General features: G+C 42.4%; 1 protein-coding gene across 2 annotated transcripts in view; it reads right to left on the bottom strand.

Annotated features, from left to right (window-relative positions):
- Atp2a2 (ATPase sarcoplasmic/endoplasmic reticulum Ca2+ transporting 2) overlaps nt 1-10,440 on the bottom strand; it is a 53,669-nt gene extending 43,229 nt beyond the window's left edge. For both annotated transcript variants that reach the window (XR_007109706.1, XM_047559843.1), the window contains exons 1-4: nt 10,167-10,440; nt 9,476-9,493; nt 9,302-9,384; nt 1,043-1,147 (exon numbers count right to left, since the gene is read on the bottom strand). Coding sequence is in view for 1 of the 2 variants with exons in the window: in XM_047559843.1 (XP_047415799.1) it covers nt 1,043-1,147; nt 9,302-9,384; nt 9,476-9,493; nt 10,167-10,284 (324 nt within the window). In the remaining variant the exon portion in view is untranslated. The remainder of the gene's footprint in view (nt 1-1,042; nt 1,148-9,301; nt 9,385-9,475; nt 9,494-10,166) is intronic.
- Nucleotides 10,441-15,283: the final 4,843 nt, after the last annotated feature.

The following is a 15,283-nucleotide window of genomic DNA, read 5'->3' on the forward strand; positions in this document are numbered from 1 at the left end:
ATAATACATGTATAGGCTTTTGATAAGTCATTCTTATCATTCTGAACTTCAGTGTCCCAAATGTCAAATGGGAGTATGATAGCAAGATAATAGGAAGGATGAAATAAATGGGAATGTGCATGAAGTAACTATCACAATAAAAAGTACAAACCACCAATAAACAATACAATGAGAGATTGGGGGTATAATTCAGAACTTAGCATGCATGAGGCCTTGGGTTCAATCCTTAACACCACAATAAACAAATAAGTAAAATAAAAGAGGAACATAATAACACAATGAAAATTTTCTTTTAAGTGCTGGAGATATAGCTTGGTGGTAGACTGCCTGCTTGACTAGTATGTGTAAGGCTCAATTTTTTTAAAGTACTATCTTTCCACATGAGCCCATAAAATATTTATTAATAAAATTAGGTTTACAATTCCAACAGGACTATATTTATAAGATGCTTTCACTTTAAGACTGACAGGCACACTCTATTTTAGTCCCCAAAGAGGTGACTACATCCATCAAAAGCCCAAAAGCCCAATACTTAAAACAATTTAGGGTTCAAACAATTTTTATAGCTAAAGTCACCTAAAAATTCAAGGAGAATACAGATGTTGAGTTTGTGAAGTATGTCACAGAAAATAACTGGGAAACATAATGACAGATTTGGGTCCTCATATTTCCTGGTTTCCTCAGTGCAGCTCCTCTCTTCCATTTTCCTTCTTTTGAGACAAGGTCTTGCTATATTGTCCAGGCTGATTTCAAGTAATCTTCCAGGCTCAGCCTCCCAAGTGCTGGGACAACAGGCATGTGCCACCACACCTGGCTTCTCATCCATGTTCTTAATTCCTTGTTACCATGAAGGATGAGCAATTTGAATAGCAAAACATACATCCATGACAGGTCTAAAATTTATCATTAAACAAACGAAAAATCACGTACACTTCCTACATTTTTTACTCAATATATTAGGAAAAAGATAACAAAGATTAGTGCAATTTAAAATACCTTACATAAATTACTAAAACTTAGCAATGCAGTAGTCTTTGCTTACCTGCCATACACCCACAATTGCATTGGCTACTAATATAAGTAGAATTACAAAAGGTTCTACAAAGGCTGTAATTGTTTCTTCTCCTTCTTCAAACCAAGCCAAAACCTAGGAGAGAAATGGCATATGTTAGAACTGTTAATGTGTTTTTAGGCTTAGTGCCACTCTTACAACAACAAAAGTAGCTGGCACTAAAAGAATTACAACAGACTAACCGCCTTTTCCTACAAAATGGCCATAAAACATAATGACAAAACAAAACAAAAAAACCAGCTTATATTTTGTTCATAGTAATTCTTGAGAGTCAAAACTATATAACTTCTTAGCTGGGCATGGTGGTACATGCCTGTATTCCCAGAGGCTTGAGAGCCTGAGGCAATAGGATCGAAAGTTCAAAACCAGCCTCAGCAAACTCAGTGAGGCCCTAAGAAACTTAGCAAGACCCTGTCTCAAAACAAAACAAAACAAAACAAAAAAGGATGGGTATGTGGCTCAGTAGTTAAGCGCCCCTGGGTTCAATCCTCAGTACCAACCCCCAAAACAAACTATACAACTTCTTAACCATACTCTTAACAGTTAATTTATTTTTTGACACAGTAATTTTGTTTAAAATCCAAATAAAATCCTTTTGGGGGAGGAAATAAGTCCCATTTTTTTAAAACCTTTATTCATTTTTATGTGGTGCTGAGAATCAAACCCAGAGCCTCACACATGCTAGTCAAGTGCACTACCACTGAGCCACAGTCCCATCTTTACATATGTATATACTCCAAAGAAATACAACTTAAACTCCTGATTTTATTAAGGAAGAAGGCGAATGTCAACAGCCACACATTGATTTGGCTAGTATTTATATCAAATAACATCCACATGTAATGTAAATTCATAGTAAAAACAATTTCACCACTGACTCAAATTTGAGCGCATAAACTGCTAATTCCACTTATTTTTAGTGGTATTCGTAGAGGTCACTTCAGAATTACAAGGTTGTTCTGTGATCAGGAATGTATTTCGAAGGTTATCACTGTATGATATTTAGTATAGCAACATAACACTTCAAAGATGACAGAAGTCCAAAAGATTTATAACTGGACACAGAACTACCCCAAGAAAGATGGAACTTTTAGTACAACCAAAACTTATGAAGAACTAGAAGTTAACAGCCACTCTATCACAATCAAGTAACTATGAAAATGGATGGGGGAAAAAAAAAAGAATCCAACACAATGAACCTTAGTAATAAACAATGTGGTAAAGAGTGATCAAACTGGGCAAATATTTCACTAGGATCAGGTCCTAATAGATGCCAACTGAATGTGTGAAAACCTGCCAGTCTTATTTATTCAATGTGGTGAGCTGGCTTTAAAAAAAAGATAAAATATTATAATATTGCTTAATAAGCAGGGGGTAGTAGCACAAGCCATAACCCCAGCTACTGAGGAGGTTGAGCTTCCAGCCAGGCTGTCTCAAAAAATAAAAAGGGCTGGGGATGTAGCGCAGCAGTAGAGGGTTTGCCTAGCCCAGCACAAAACCCTCAGTTGGATCCCTAACACTTCCAAAAAAGGGGGGGGGGGGGCTTCAAATATGCATATTTCAAAGGATAGTCTTTAAAAGATCTATTTGGGCCAGGTGTAGTGGTACATGCCTGTAATCTCAGCAATCAGGAGGTTAAGGCAAGAGGCTCACAAGTTCAACCAGCCTAAGCAACTTAGTGAGGCCCTTGGTAACTCAGCAAGACCCTGTCTCTACATAATCAATCAATCTAGTAAACAATGAAAGCCAACTTTTTGACAAGATTTATGGCAACAATGAAACCATCTCACTATATTTGTACTTAGTGGAATACTACACAAAGTGAGCTTTTACACAAATAGTAATGATCAGAAAGGTAATTAAGTCAAGATCAAATATGAATTTTTCAAGAGGAACAGTATATTAACATATCAATTTGAGAAGGGAAAAATAAAACAGGAAGTACCCAGGTTCTGACATATGCCAATCTCTACTGGCAGCTAATGAACTAGGGCTAGCAGAAAACCAAAATGAATATGATAAATGCCACATCACGCTTTCAATCGGGCACTCCTAGTGTTAAGGCCAGGCCTCATGCCAGAATGAAAACTTCTCTAGGAAGTTAGGAATTTTGATAGATGCTAGATCACAGCTGCTGATACTAGCAGCCCAAACATTTGCACAGAAGACCATATCAGAAATAATAAACTTAGTCAGCTCTTAGGGGAGAAAAATTGCTCAACGTGAAGAGTGATGAGGGCCTTTCCAAAAGGTCAGTGAGGCATTAGCAACTGTAAGATAAGCTTCACACCTTGTTAAAGTGGGTATGAATTTCCTTCTTGGCAGTCAAGCCTTGGGGACAAACTTAAAGCAACATCCCTTAACAGCTGGAGCAAAGGATGAAGACAAGTAATGACAGGACAGCAAAGAACAAACCTCCACTTTTCAAGAAAAGTGTATTCTTGTGAAATATGATCTTTGGTGAATATAGGAATCCCAATTAATGTAATGCAGTAGCCTCTTTAACAATATGTAGGAAAGGCGACAAGCAAATTGTTATTTGAAAGCTCTACAGATATACTAATTACTGTTTGATGAGAAAATAGTGGGCAAATGTTAAGATGGAAAGATAGTACCCAAGCCTTTTAAGACTGACAACCACCAATTTCTGAATACTTTAAAAAACATCTATTTCAAAACCATAAATACCAAGAGTTTAGGGAGCCATGGCAACTTAGCAAGACTCCGTCTCATAATTAAAAATAAAAAGAACTGGGGATATAGTTCAGTGTAAAGCACCCCTGGGTTCAAATCCCAGCACAAATTAAAATAATCAAAGAATTAAAAGCTACGGTTCAAATGAAGATCAACCATACTAATTAACTGGTGAGAAGCAATCCAGTCAATCATGTTAAGACAATGTTGTGCATGCAGTCCTTCATGGTTTGTTCAACTGATAAGAAGACTTCCTGGGTTGTATAAATGGGAAGATAATGCAGACAAAAGACTCCACGAAATGAAAAGGGGTAAGGGAATAAGGAAAACTGGACAAGAGACATCAAAATGCAAGATGCTTTATTAGCATGGTGTTAAGGTCAGTTCATAACTGATTTGTCATAAGTTATACAAAACATTTATGTGGGAGAAGGGGTAAATGTTTCCAAAACGCTAAACAATAGGTTGGATGAATACAAATTATCTGTTTCCTTTTGTTTGTGAAGAGCCTCTAGTACATAGTTGATGTTCAATATATATGTACTGTTACAAGCCATAAGTGGCAAAAAAAAGTAACATTTCATAAACAGTTGCAAAAGAAAATGGAAAAAGGGCTACTACTGTATTGTAATTTGGGGCATGAACTGTTTCTTCTTTCCTCTGAATTTTGCACTAGTAACAGTACTTCAAACTTTTTCAAGAGTTTAAGTTTCAAATGTGCCAACTATATTTGAAATAACCACACACTCAACCACACTTTTTCTTTTTTGGTACTAGGGATTGAACCCAGGGACACTCTACACTGAGTTATAGCCCCAGACCTTACTTTTTGAGGCAGGGTCTCACTGGCTGGCCTCAAACTTGCAAACCTGCTTCACATCCCCAAGTCACTGCGATTAGTCATGCTCCACAACACCCAGCCTCAAACACCCATTAAATTGCTTAAATAAGTTAGGATAGGGTATCTTTTAACAGTTATCCACAAGACTAACCTGTGGGACCAGGCTTATTTCTCAGGTTGATGACCATCACTGAAAAGTACTCACTTATGATACGATGTATAATGAACAAAGCAAATATTAATCCAAATTAAGGTGTTTTCAGCTGTGAATTGGGAAACAAGTCATGCTATTATGATTCAGTTATCTCAAAGTTGGGATAATACACCAAACTCTTTACAAGACACAAAAAAGTAAAAGGACTGGCAGTACAGCTCAGTGGTAGAGCTGAGAGGTCCCGGGTTCAATGCCTAGCACCCCATCTCCTCAAAAAAGAAAAAAACAATTATAAGCACATTTTGAGCCTCGTATCCTCAAACTTGCACTGTGCCTCTGGACATTAAAACACTTTCTCAATAAATGAATTCACATCAACAACTTTTATAAAGAGGAAATGGATGCTGTGGTGGTACACACATGTAATCCTAGCTATTCAGGAGGCCGAGGCAATATCGCAAGTTCAAGGCCAGCCTGGGCAACTCAGCAAGACCATATCTCAAAAAGTAAAAAGAGAGTTAGGCACACAGCTCCACAGTACAGCACTTGCCCAGCATACTCAAGGTCCTAGATTCAACAGTAACCAGTATGTGTTGTGGTAATTTTCTGGGGTCGGAAACAAAAATTCTCTCAGACTTAAACAAATGAAGTAGAACTCATTCTCTTCTGATCTAGATACAAATCTACATAAAAAACATTCTTCAATGTTCTCAGACTTAGGAACACAATTTTTTCCCCCAGATTACTTGGCCAGCAGTGATGCAGGCCTGTAACTCTAGCAACTAGGTAGGCCGAGTTAGGAAGACTGCAAATTTGAACCCAGCCTCAGAAACTTAGCAAGGCCCTGTCATAAAATAACACAAAAATAACAGAACATAAAACAGAGGTAAAGTGCCCCTGGGGTTTACTCTCTAGTACCACATACAAAAAAAGTACACCATAAATATGACAAAAAAAAAATTTTTTTTTTTTAAATTTCATCTTCCAAACTGTATTTTAGGAAAGGCTCCAAGGGCTGGGAGATATAGGTCAGGGGCAGAGCACTTGCACAGCATGTATGAGGCCTGAGCTTGAGCCCCAAGCCATTGGAGGGCGTGGAGGTTTTAAATAAATTAAACAAAAATCAGCAAATTGCCTGTTTCATACCATTTTTAAAGTAAGAAACTAAAACAGGAAAAAAAAGTCATTATGTAATACAATATCAAATACTTCCTGAATATATCATTGAGAAAAACCAAAGCAAATAGATCCCAAACACTTTGAAAATGCCAGAACAAAGTCATCTGAGCAACTGTGACACGGGAAAACACATACACACGTTATTAAAATGTAACAAAAGTTGAGAAGTGTCATGGTCTAGAAAGTTTTACTAGCATTAGAGGTCAACCCATGTAGCTGAAGTTACTAAAGGTAGAGAAACCTATGCAAACTGTCACCAGAGAAAGACAACTATATGACCTGAACAGATGGGAGTGAGACCAATATGGCCCCAAAGTGTAATTCCTCGCTCGGGTCTTTTCTCAATGTCACCTTCTTGGAGAACTTAGCTGACCACCCCACTTAAAAACTAATCCTCCCTTATCCAGAGCCCCCACACTGCTTCTTTCTAGAAAGCACTACATACACTCCAGGTAAGGAACTTTGTCCATTTTGTTCACTGCTGTATCCCCAATGTCTGCAGCAGGTGCTCAACGTGAGGAGAGAGGAAGGGAGTGGGTAGGCATTCCAGTTCAGCAGCCACGTGATGTGTTATATTTAGGGCAAAGTTGGTAAGGCAAGAGGATGGAAACACAAAATAAAATGATAGTCTTGAATGTCAAATTAAGAAATTTCTAAAGTCCATATGCAAAGGGAAAAGTAGAGTTCACTTCTTCCAATCAAAGTGACCTTATTATTTAATGAAAAGTATTTTAGCAAATATTAAAAATTGGTTCACTATCCCTATGGGCCACCTTAATGCAGTTTCCTACTTTCTGCTGCAGCAAAATATTAACTATAGTTAATGCTTTACTACTCAGTTTGATGTTTGAAATAAATCACAAATATGCCTTTTAAACTAGCAAGGCCTGATGATTTATTATATATACAAGAATTGACTGATCATTTTTATAAAAGAACTTGAATATTCTACCATATTTTTCTGGTGAGCCAACAGGAATACAAAGACTACAAGACTTTGAGCTCCTCCTTTTTTGAAAGATAAAGAAACAAGGAACAAAAGGTCAAGTACAATGTAGCAGTAGTCCTAAGCCCCCATGACAAAAATCAACAAAACCTAGTTTTCTAAAGTCATTTCTTGATCAAACAAACCAGAGTAAATTAGGTGAATTCTATAGTCAAACTAATTCCTAAACACTCTTTTGCTACTTAGCAATCCAGAATTTAAAACAAAATAATTCCAAGTAATTATACCAGAAAGGAACTCAAATTTCAACTCCAAAATATGGCTCTAAAAAGGCAATGTCCTGGGCTGGGGCTAAAGCTCAGTTGGAAGAGTGCTTGCCTCACAAGCAAAAGGCCCTGGGTTCAATCCCCAGCACCACCGTCCTCCCCACCCCCAAAAAGGCAAGGTCCTACAACAACAAAATTTTAATATTTTAAAAAACTCATTTGAAAATGCTCAAACTATAAAGTCTTAAATACTGAAAGGAAAAGATGTACCCCATTTGTGTACAATGAATCAAAATGCAGTCTGTAAAAATAAAAAAAATAAAAACAAATATCAATTCTACATGCTAACGTAAAGTCATTCAAACTGGCCACTGAAGAGACCCTATAAGACCCAAGCAGACAACTATTTATTGTTACATCAGTGGCATTATTTCCAACACTGCTAGAAGTTAAAATACATAGAACAATTCAGTAAAAGTGTATTTTGCCTCTGGCTTGTACAAGCCAGTTAGTATTAAAGGGATTCCCAATGATCTTACTGGACATCAGATTTAACTGCCAAAGCTGAGGTTCTTTCAAAATTATGCGGTCAGTATAAATAAAATTTTTACTCTCAAATATATCACTTATTTTGCCCCATGGTAATATAACAAAAACTATAGGTAATCAAACAGTTCTATTCATTTATCTTAATTGGTAAAACAGCAGTCATTTACTAGGGAAATTTTTTTTAATTAATCATAGTAAGATATGTAAAAGGTATAGAGTAAATAATTCAGTATACTGAATGGTTTGCTAGGACTCAATTTTATTCAATGAAAACCACAGGAAAGGTTCTCTGGGACTGAATTATTAATGGCTACACACCACTTGGCTAACATGATAAAGTCTCATGGCAGAATTTATATACACAATTACTCCAAAGGTCATTTCTTACTGCCACTATCTACTTAAAAAAAAGGGTACAGCCTTGTAAGCACAAAGCCCTGGGTTCGATCCCCAGCACCCCCCCAAAAAAAAAAAAAAAGGGTACAAAATTAATCTTTTCCTCACCTGAACTAAATAAATGCCACTGCTTTATTCAGTTCTCAAAATATTACTCTATGGTATGGTTGTTATGAAGGCTGAGGTAGAGCCCTAGGACTTGTGCAAGTATTAATATACAAAAATGAAACCTTGAAGCTGTATGTTTTGCAAAGCCTGAGAATATTGCACCAGGTAATTTTCACTTCCCATCATTTTTTTTTTTTTAAAGAATAATTTTAAGAACAAAAGGCATCTCATGCTATTAAGATTAGGAACATCTGTGTCTTATTCATGACCATTTTTAGGAAAACTACCAAGTCTACGGCAGAAGAAAAAAGGCAATAGAAGACACTGAACTGAAAAAAATTTTAATAACCTAGAAATATCCTTGCCATCTCCATCACCTTTTTTCTGCTGTAGTTCTTTGCATTTCACCAGTTTCTTAGCAACCATATGGGACTCGGGCAAGCCACACAGAGGAGGAAAAAAAAACACTGAGCTGAGTTTTTTCTTTTAAGAGATGTAGAACTGCACTGAACCTTGCTCTCTCAACCTAGGAATCACTCAAGACGGGGGTCCAATTTAGATAAATACACCACCCTGAAGGTCAGTGACCAAATTTGGTCAACAGTGGTGCCATCATTGCCGTCATCATTCTTGTCACTGTCAAGAACAACTGTCACCTTGCCACTACCAGGAAGGGAAAGCAACTGGAATATTCCTTTTGTTAAGTTCTATTTACAGTCCAGAAAGAGTCCAACATCATCTTAGTACAATCTTACAACATGATAAATAAATCAAAGAAATGAGAACAAAAAAGGCCTGTCAATGGAAAAACTTTTTGTCACTTAAAGCTGATAAGCCTTAAGACTTTGTAAAACCCCTTGCATTTGGGAATAATTTCTCCCCACACTGTAAATGTCAGGCATCAATTTTCCCAAACATGATTAGCTTCAAGAGTTTTGTTTAGAAGTAATAATATCTAGGTTATTTTGTTTTTAAATATGGAGACAGCTTAAGTCTCCAAATGTTTTTACCTAATGGATATCATTTATTTTCTGGTTTACCTAACGGAATATTTTCAATTTTCAGGAAACAGAGAAAATAATTTTTTTATACTCACAAAAGATATACATGCTGCCAGTAATAATATTCTAACTAGTAAGTCTTCAAACTGCTCAATCACAAGTTCCAGCAAGGTTTTTCCTGTTAGAAACAAACATATTTGTCGTAACTGTCATCTTAACATCAGTGAGCACACACACACACACACAAATGACACGTTAAGATCACTCACCTTCTTCAGCCGGCAACTCTGTAGAATGCAGAGATTCACCAAGCAACGTGTTGGGAGAAGAAAAAAAAAAAATTAGCGCTCTTTCTAAAAAGAATTGTTGGAATTTTAAGCATCAAAGTCTCTGAAAAAACAGACCTAGCTTACGAACAATCACTCTCCCCAGTTAAGGCAGCCTAAAATGATACCCCAAGAAAACATGCGGCACTTGTCATCAATGGCCTTAGGTCTGGCCCGTAAAATCATTCATGGCTCCTGAAATAAGGAGCCATTTCAGCTAGGTCATCACTTCTGCCAGATGTGTAACTTCGGGTAACACAAGAACGGTCAGAGGGTTTCTCAGCTACACTGACGCCTCAGAAAGCGGCAGGGGACAAGAAAAGGTCTCGCAGGGCTCAGTCCGGCTGCAAGAGGCTGGTCCGTTCCCCGCTCCACCGGAGCTGGCTGCTGGAGAGCAGAAGCCGCCCAGCAGGCTGCGTGCGGGGAAGGTCAAGGGCTCGAGACCCTGGAGGTCGACGCGAGGCCCGGCCCCCGCCCGCAGCCGCTCTCCCGCGGGGCCAGCCCGGGCTGCCCGCAGCCGTCGGCGGGCGCGGAGCCGAGACCCACGAGGTGGAGCCCGGTCAGCCATCTTCCCGGCTCTCGGGCCCGCGCCGCTCCGCGCGGGGCCCCGGCCGCCGCCGCGCCGGGCACCTACCGTTGGAGCCCCATCTCTCCTTGAGCTTCTTGACCTGCTCCAGGCTCAAACCCGTGCTCTCGTTGACGCCGAAATGGCCCAGCACCTCCTCCACCGTCTTTGTGTGCGCGTTCTCCATGGCTGCGGGGGCCCGGCCGGCCTCGCCTCCCGTCCCCGCGGCCTCCTCGCCTCCGCCTCGCACTCGGGCAGCCGGCTCGTGCCACCCCGAGCGCCCAGGCGCGGACTGGCTCTCCCCTCCTCCTCCTCCTCCTCAGGCCGCTTCCGCCTCGCCGGGCGCTGAATCACCCCGAGCCCCCTCCCCCAGACAACCGCCCCTCTCGCGGGCGGCCCTCGCCGGCGCCCGCCCCGGGCCCCGCCGGGCGAGTGGGGGGCTCCCGACGCCCCCTCTCCACGTCAGAGGGAGGGCCTCCTTGGCCCTCAGCCGCACGCAGGGAGCGCAGGCCGCGGCCCCGAGCCCCCTCCCCGCTTTGCCGAAGTGACTCGCGGCACCGCCCGGGCCGGAGGAGGGGGCGCCCAGCCAACCCTCGGGGCGGAACGGAGCGCGGGAGGCGAGCCGGCGGGGAGGTGCGCGGCGCGCTCGTCCGGGCCCCTCAGCCCCGCACCCCGACAGCGGCGGAGGAAACTGCGGCGGAGAAGAAGGAGGTGGCGTCGGGGACGGCTCCGCGGCGGCTGCTCTAATAGCATTTATCGGCCGCTGCCTCCCCTCTCGCCGCCGCCGCGGCATGTGGACGCCGCTCATTGGCCGAGAACGCCCAGCGCGGCGCGGGCGGTGCAGCCCCGCCCCCTTCCCGCGGCTTCCCCCCTCCCGCGCGCCGCGCGCCCACGCCGCCGCGCAAGCCCCGCCCCCTCCCGCGCGCCGCCCCCAGGAACCCGGATCGAGGCCGCGCGCGCCGCGCCCGCCCATTGCCCACTGCGGCCCGGGGTTGGCGGAGGGCAGCCTGCACCCTCCTCTGGTAGGGTGGTCCCCGGATTCCGTCCATCTGCAGGCGGGGGGTAAGGGTCCCCGGTGGGTTCCCTGGGCCCGAGAGAACTGGCTGCCCCGAGGGTGGCTAGGAAGGCGAGGGAGCGCAGTCCACGCCGGGCGTCCCCGAAGCGCGCCGGGGCTGGTGTCCTTGGCTCGTCTCCTCGCCCTCGGCAGCCTGGGCCGCGCTCTCCGCATCCTAATCTGTCTCCTTCAGAGTCCCCCTCACGATCCAAGGGGGGGAATTCCGCAGTTCCCTTCCCACACAGCCCAAATCTCTCATCTGTCGCCTCGGGAACACCGCATCCCACACCCCAGCCGAGGGCTCCATCGCACGCCAACACCAGCCCTTCCTTCCCCTACGGGTTCTGTGCCCCGACTGAGGGAACCCCACTCTGGGGGAGGAGGTTTTATTTCATTTTTCATAACCCACACAGCCTTTGAGACTTGTCTGCATCGAACTCACGGGTTATGCTATGGTAGCTGCTAAACAGCAGCTAGACTTGAGCTGGAAGGTGCTTGGCTCTGGCGTTAAGATGAAGGCTCTTTTCAGTAAAAGAGGTTCCCACTTCCCCCATTGGGAGAAAAAAGAGCCTTTAATCCAAGACCTGTTTGTAAGACACTGGTAATTTGCTCCATTGGTAAGGTCTGTACAAAGCCTAAGTCACAGCAAGATAAAAGGAATTTTGCCGATGTAAGGAAATCATACTTAACATAGGGAATCGCAGTTAACAGGGAAAGGACCTTTGCATTGAATTCACCAACATTTTTTTTTTTTTTTTTTGCTAGGTGGCGGAATGAAGCATTTAGTGCACTTGTGTGTTTAACAATAGGGCACCATCCACATGAGCAAAAACCACCCTAGTGTCCTACATGGCTCAGCCTCAGGGCCTCAGATAGATTCCTTCAGCAGATGCAAATCACAGTGCATTACCCAGCTGAAAAAAGCAGGCACGTCATTTCATTTAATTATTTCCGAGGAGTGGAGGCTGGCATGCAGTTTTGATTGATACTTGGAAAAGGACCAACAAAACCCTACATGAAACAAACAAAATTCTAGTGTATGGCAATGCACTGCCTAGGAGAAGCAAGGTGGAAACTGGTTAGGTCACAGCCTCTTCAGGAGGGGCAGGTGACTGCATGGTGGGGGTGTGGTAATGGAGGGCTGCCGGTTCATTGTCTTCTGAGAGTACCTCTGCACCACTGCTTACCAGTTCTTCTAGACCTCAACAGAATACATCAACAGAAGTATTTGCCTGCAGAAGGACTGTTACCTTTCTCAGTCTGGAGACTATTTTAAGCCTCAGGTCTCTATTCTGTGGCCCCTATCTCTGCTTGGGATTGTAAGTGCCTCTGGCACCATGAGGAGCTTCTGAAGGGGTTCCTAACTTTCGCCTTTGTGCAAATGCTCTTCCCTTCGGTCTTCCACACCTCCTTCCAGTTTATCATTCCAATCTCAGTTTTCAGGTCCCCTCCCCAGAGATGCCTTTGCCCTCCATCTAAAATCCCTACTCTCCCCATATCACATTATTCAGTTTTTTTTTTTTTTTTTTTTTCCCAACAGTGCTTATGTCCGATACTGTATTTTCTGTTTACTGTTTGCCTCCTAATGTCTCGTGGAGCATCAGGACACAGCTCTGTGAGAACAGGACTTGTCTGCCTCCATCCTCAGTACACAGCCGTACCCAGTATCTGCTCATCATTTATTGATCACCTGCTGTTGGAATGAATGAGACTCCTGCTATCTCCAGCCCATCAGTGACTTGCAAAGGGCCCCTCACCAGTCGTTGGAACTCAAATCCATTGATTTCCATTTGTGAAAAAAAACTGGAGGGCCTCTGAACTACTTGCCTCATAAGAATGGCCATGAAGGTTAGTCAGGTTTAAAGAACATGAAACCAGGTGAGACTGCATTACAGTTTCTCAGGGATGGGAAAGGTATTCATCCATGCTGATACATCATCACTCTCCTACACCATTCTTTGCAAGCTTTTTATTTACTGGAGGATGGGATGCTCCTGAAACAGTGGGATTTTTAGCCCAGAATTAGTCCCATGTACATTATCATACCAATTATACCCTTGGTTCCTCAACCTGTTGGCATCTATGAAACCTGTTGCATATAGGTTGTTTACCAAAATTGGTCATAAACCCAGCCTCCCAAATGTAGAAATATCTAGTTTCTCTTATGTAGAAATAAGCTTGTTCCCAATTTATTTAATGCATTGTGTTATACTTGCTTCGTATTAACAAGGTTTTAAAAGAGTAAGAGTGGGTTTAAGACTATTCTTCAGCAAAGATTGCATCCATATTCAATCAGTTGGGGACAGGGAAAAGAGAAACTGAATCAGAAAGATTAATGATTTGATCAAAGTATTTCAAAGGTATTAATAAAGGAGAACATTAGCTGGTAAAAGGCAGGCTGGTTTTAAAAGCTAGTCAGACAGAAAAAGCCAGTAGAAAGAGTGACTTGCAAAAGAGGCTCTAGACAACTTCCCAACCCTCTACAGCCCTCTTGCAAAGAGATGGAGATTGCAAAAGGCAGTCTATTCCATATTTGGACAGCTCTAATCATTAAAGCAGTCTAATTCGGGGCTGAATCCACCTCCCCCTAGCTAACTTCTTTACAGTGGTTCTTGTTAGCCCTCTGAAACTACTCTGAACAAGTTTAATCCCCCTTCTGTGTGAGATTTCTTTGAGTATTTCAAGGTATCTATTTCACTTAAAAGCCTCTTTTCCTAACTAAAAAGAACAGCTTGGCTCCTGAGCTGTTTTCCTATAGGGCAAGTGTTCAGTCCCTGGGGTCTTTGTCTCCAGTTCTGGAAATGACGCCCAAGACTGAACACAGAAGTTTGGGCATGGTCTCGCAGTGAGATTTCCACTGCCCACCTTGGTTCTGGGTCCTTTCCCGTGCACAGTGTTGATTTGTGTTAACAATCAACCTAAACCGAACCCTTTACGTACAATCTGCACTCATGTCAAATCTGCTTATCTTGTACTTGCAGGTTGGTTTTTTTAAACCCAGGCACTGAACTTAGACTATAATTGAATGTTCTCATGCTCATTTTGGCCTGTACTGGCCTTCTGGAGTCTTCAACTTCAAGCTGTGTTTTAGTTTATACATCCCAGATTTGCATTACACACAAATTTGATAAGCACAATTCTTATGTCTCTACCCAATACAACTTTCTAGACTTTCATTCCAAATTGAAAATAACTGGGGGCTGGGGAGGTAGCTCAGTTGGTAGCTTGCTTGCCTTGCAAGCACAAGGCCCTGGCACCAAAAAAAAAAAAAAAAAAAAAAAAAAGAAAAGAAAAGAAAATAACTGATCAACTGGACTTAAGTGTTCAATTATTATAAAGTTATCTTGACCACAAATTCCAAAGTCAGGAGAGGAAAAATCTTAAAAGGCTCTCTGCTTCCTTATGTCCATGATGTTTTGTTACCCAGTGCTGGAACACACCGCTCTTCTTTGGTTGATCACCTGAGCTAGTCAGCTGGACTCAAGGTAATGTTATATGAGAAATACCCATTTATACAATCTAACCCAAACTGGCACAGTAAGATGCTTACGCCAAGGGGGCCAGTAGGAACAGACCTGAACAGTCCCATCTGTCACCTCTTACCTTCTCTAGGACCATGCTTGTTGAGCAGAATGATGAACTGAATAGCCTGAGCTATTGAAATTCTTTGTCATACAAAGTCACTTAAAGTGACTTTGCTGAGGACAATCTACTGCACTATTTCCTAGTCCACCTTTCTCCACCTTATCTGTAAGAACTTAATAAGAGGACAACGTTCCAGATACCTTGTCTACCATAGTCTGCAGGTCCCCATCCTGGTATAATGGTGATCTGAATGCGGAAATGTGTTCAGTTTGGCGTGGCTTGTTTTACTCATCACATACTAGCACCTGTGACCATCACTGTTTCTATGTGCCCACAAACTTAACATCTAAGAATTTCCCAAACTCAACAGGAAGTCTTTTCCAGAATTTCCGACCTCCTTTCCACCTGCCCCCCATTTGGGTCCCTACGTTAATAAGCATTCTTTTTATGATTGACTGTTCAAAACTCTAACTCTCAACTGCTGCTTATATAAAAAAGGACTCACTGGGAGTAGACTTCAAACTCACAACAGCTCGATCATGTGTTT

The sequence above is a fragment of the Sciurus carolinensis genome, chromosome 8 (genome assembly GCF_902686445.1).
Source record: "Sciurus carolinensis chromosome 8, mSciCar1.2, whole genome shotgun sequence".
Taxonomy (NCBI): domain Eukaryota; kingdom Metazoa; phylum Chordata; class Mammalia; order Rodentia; family Sciuridae; genus Sciurus; species Sciurus carolinensis.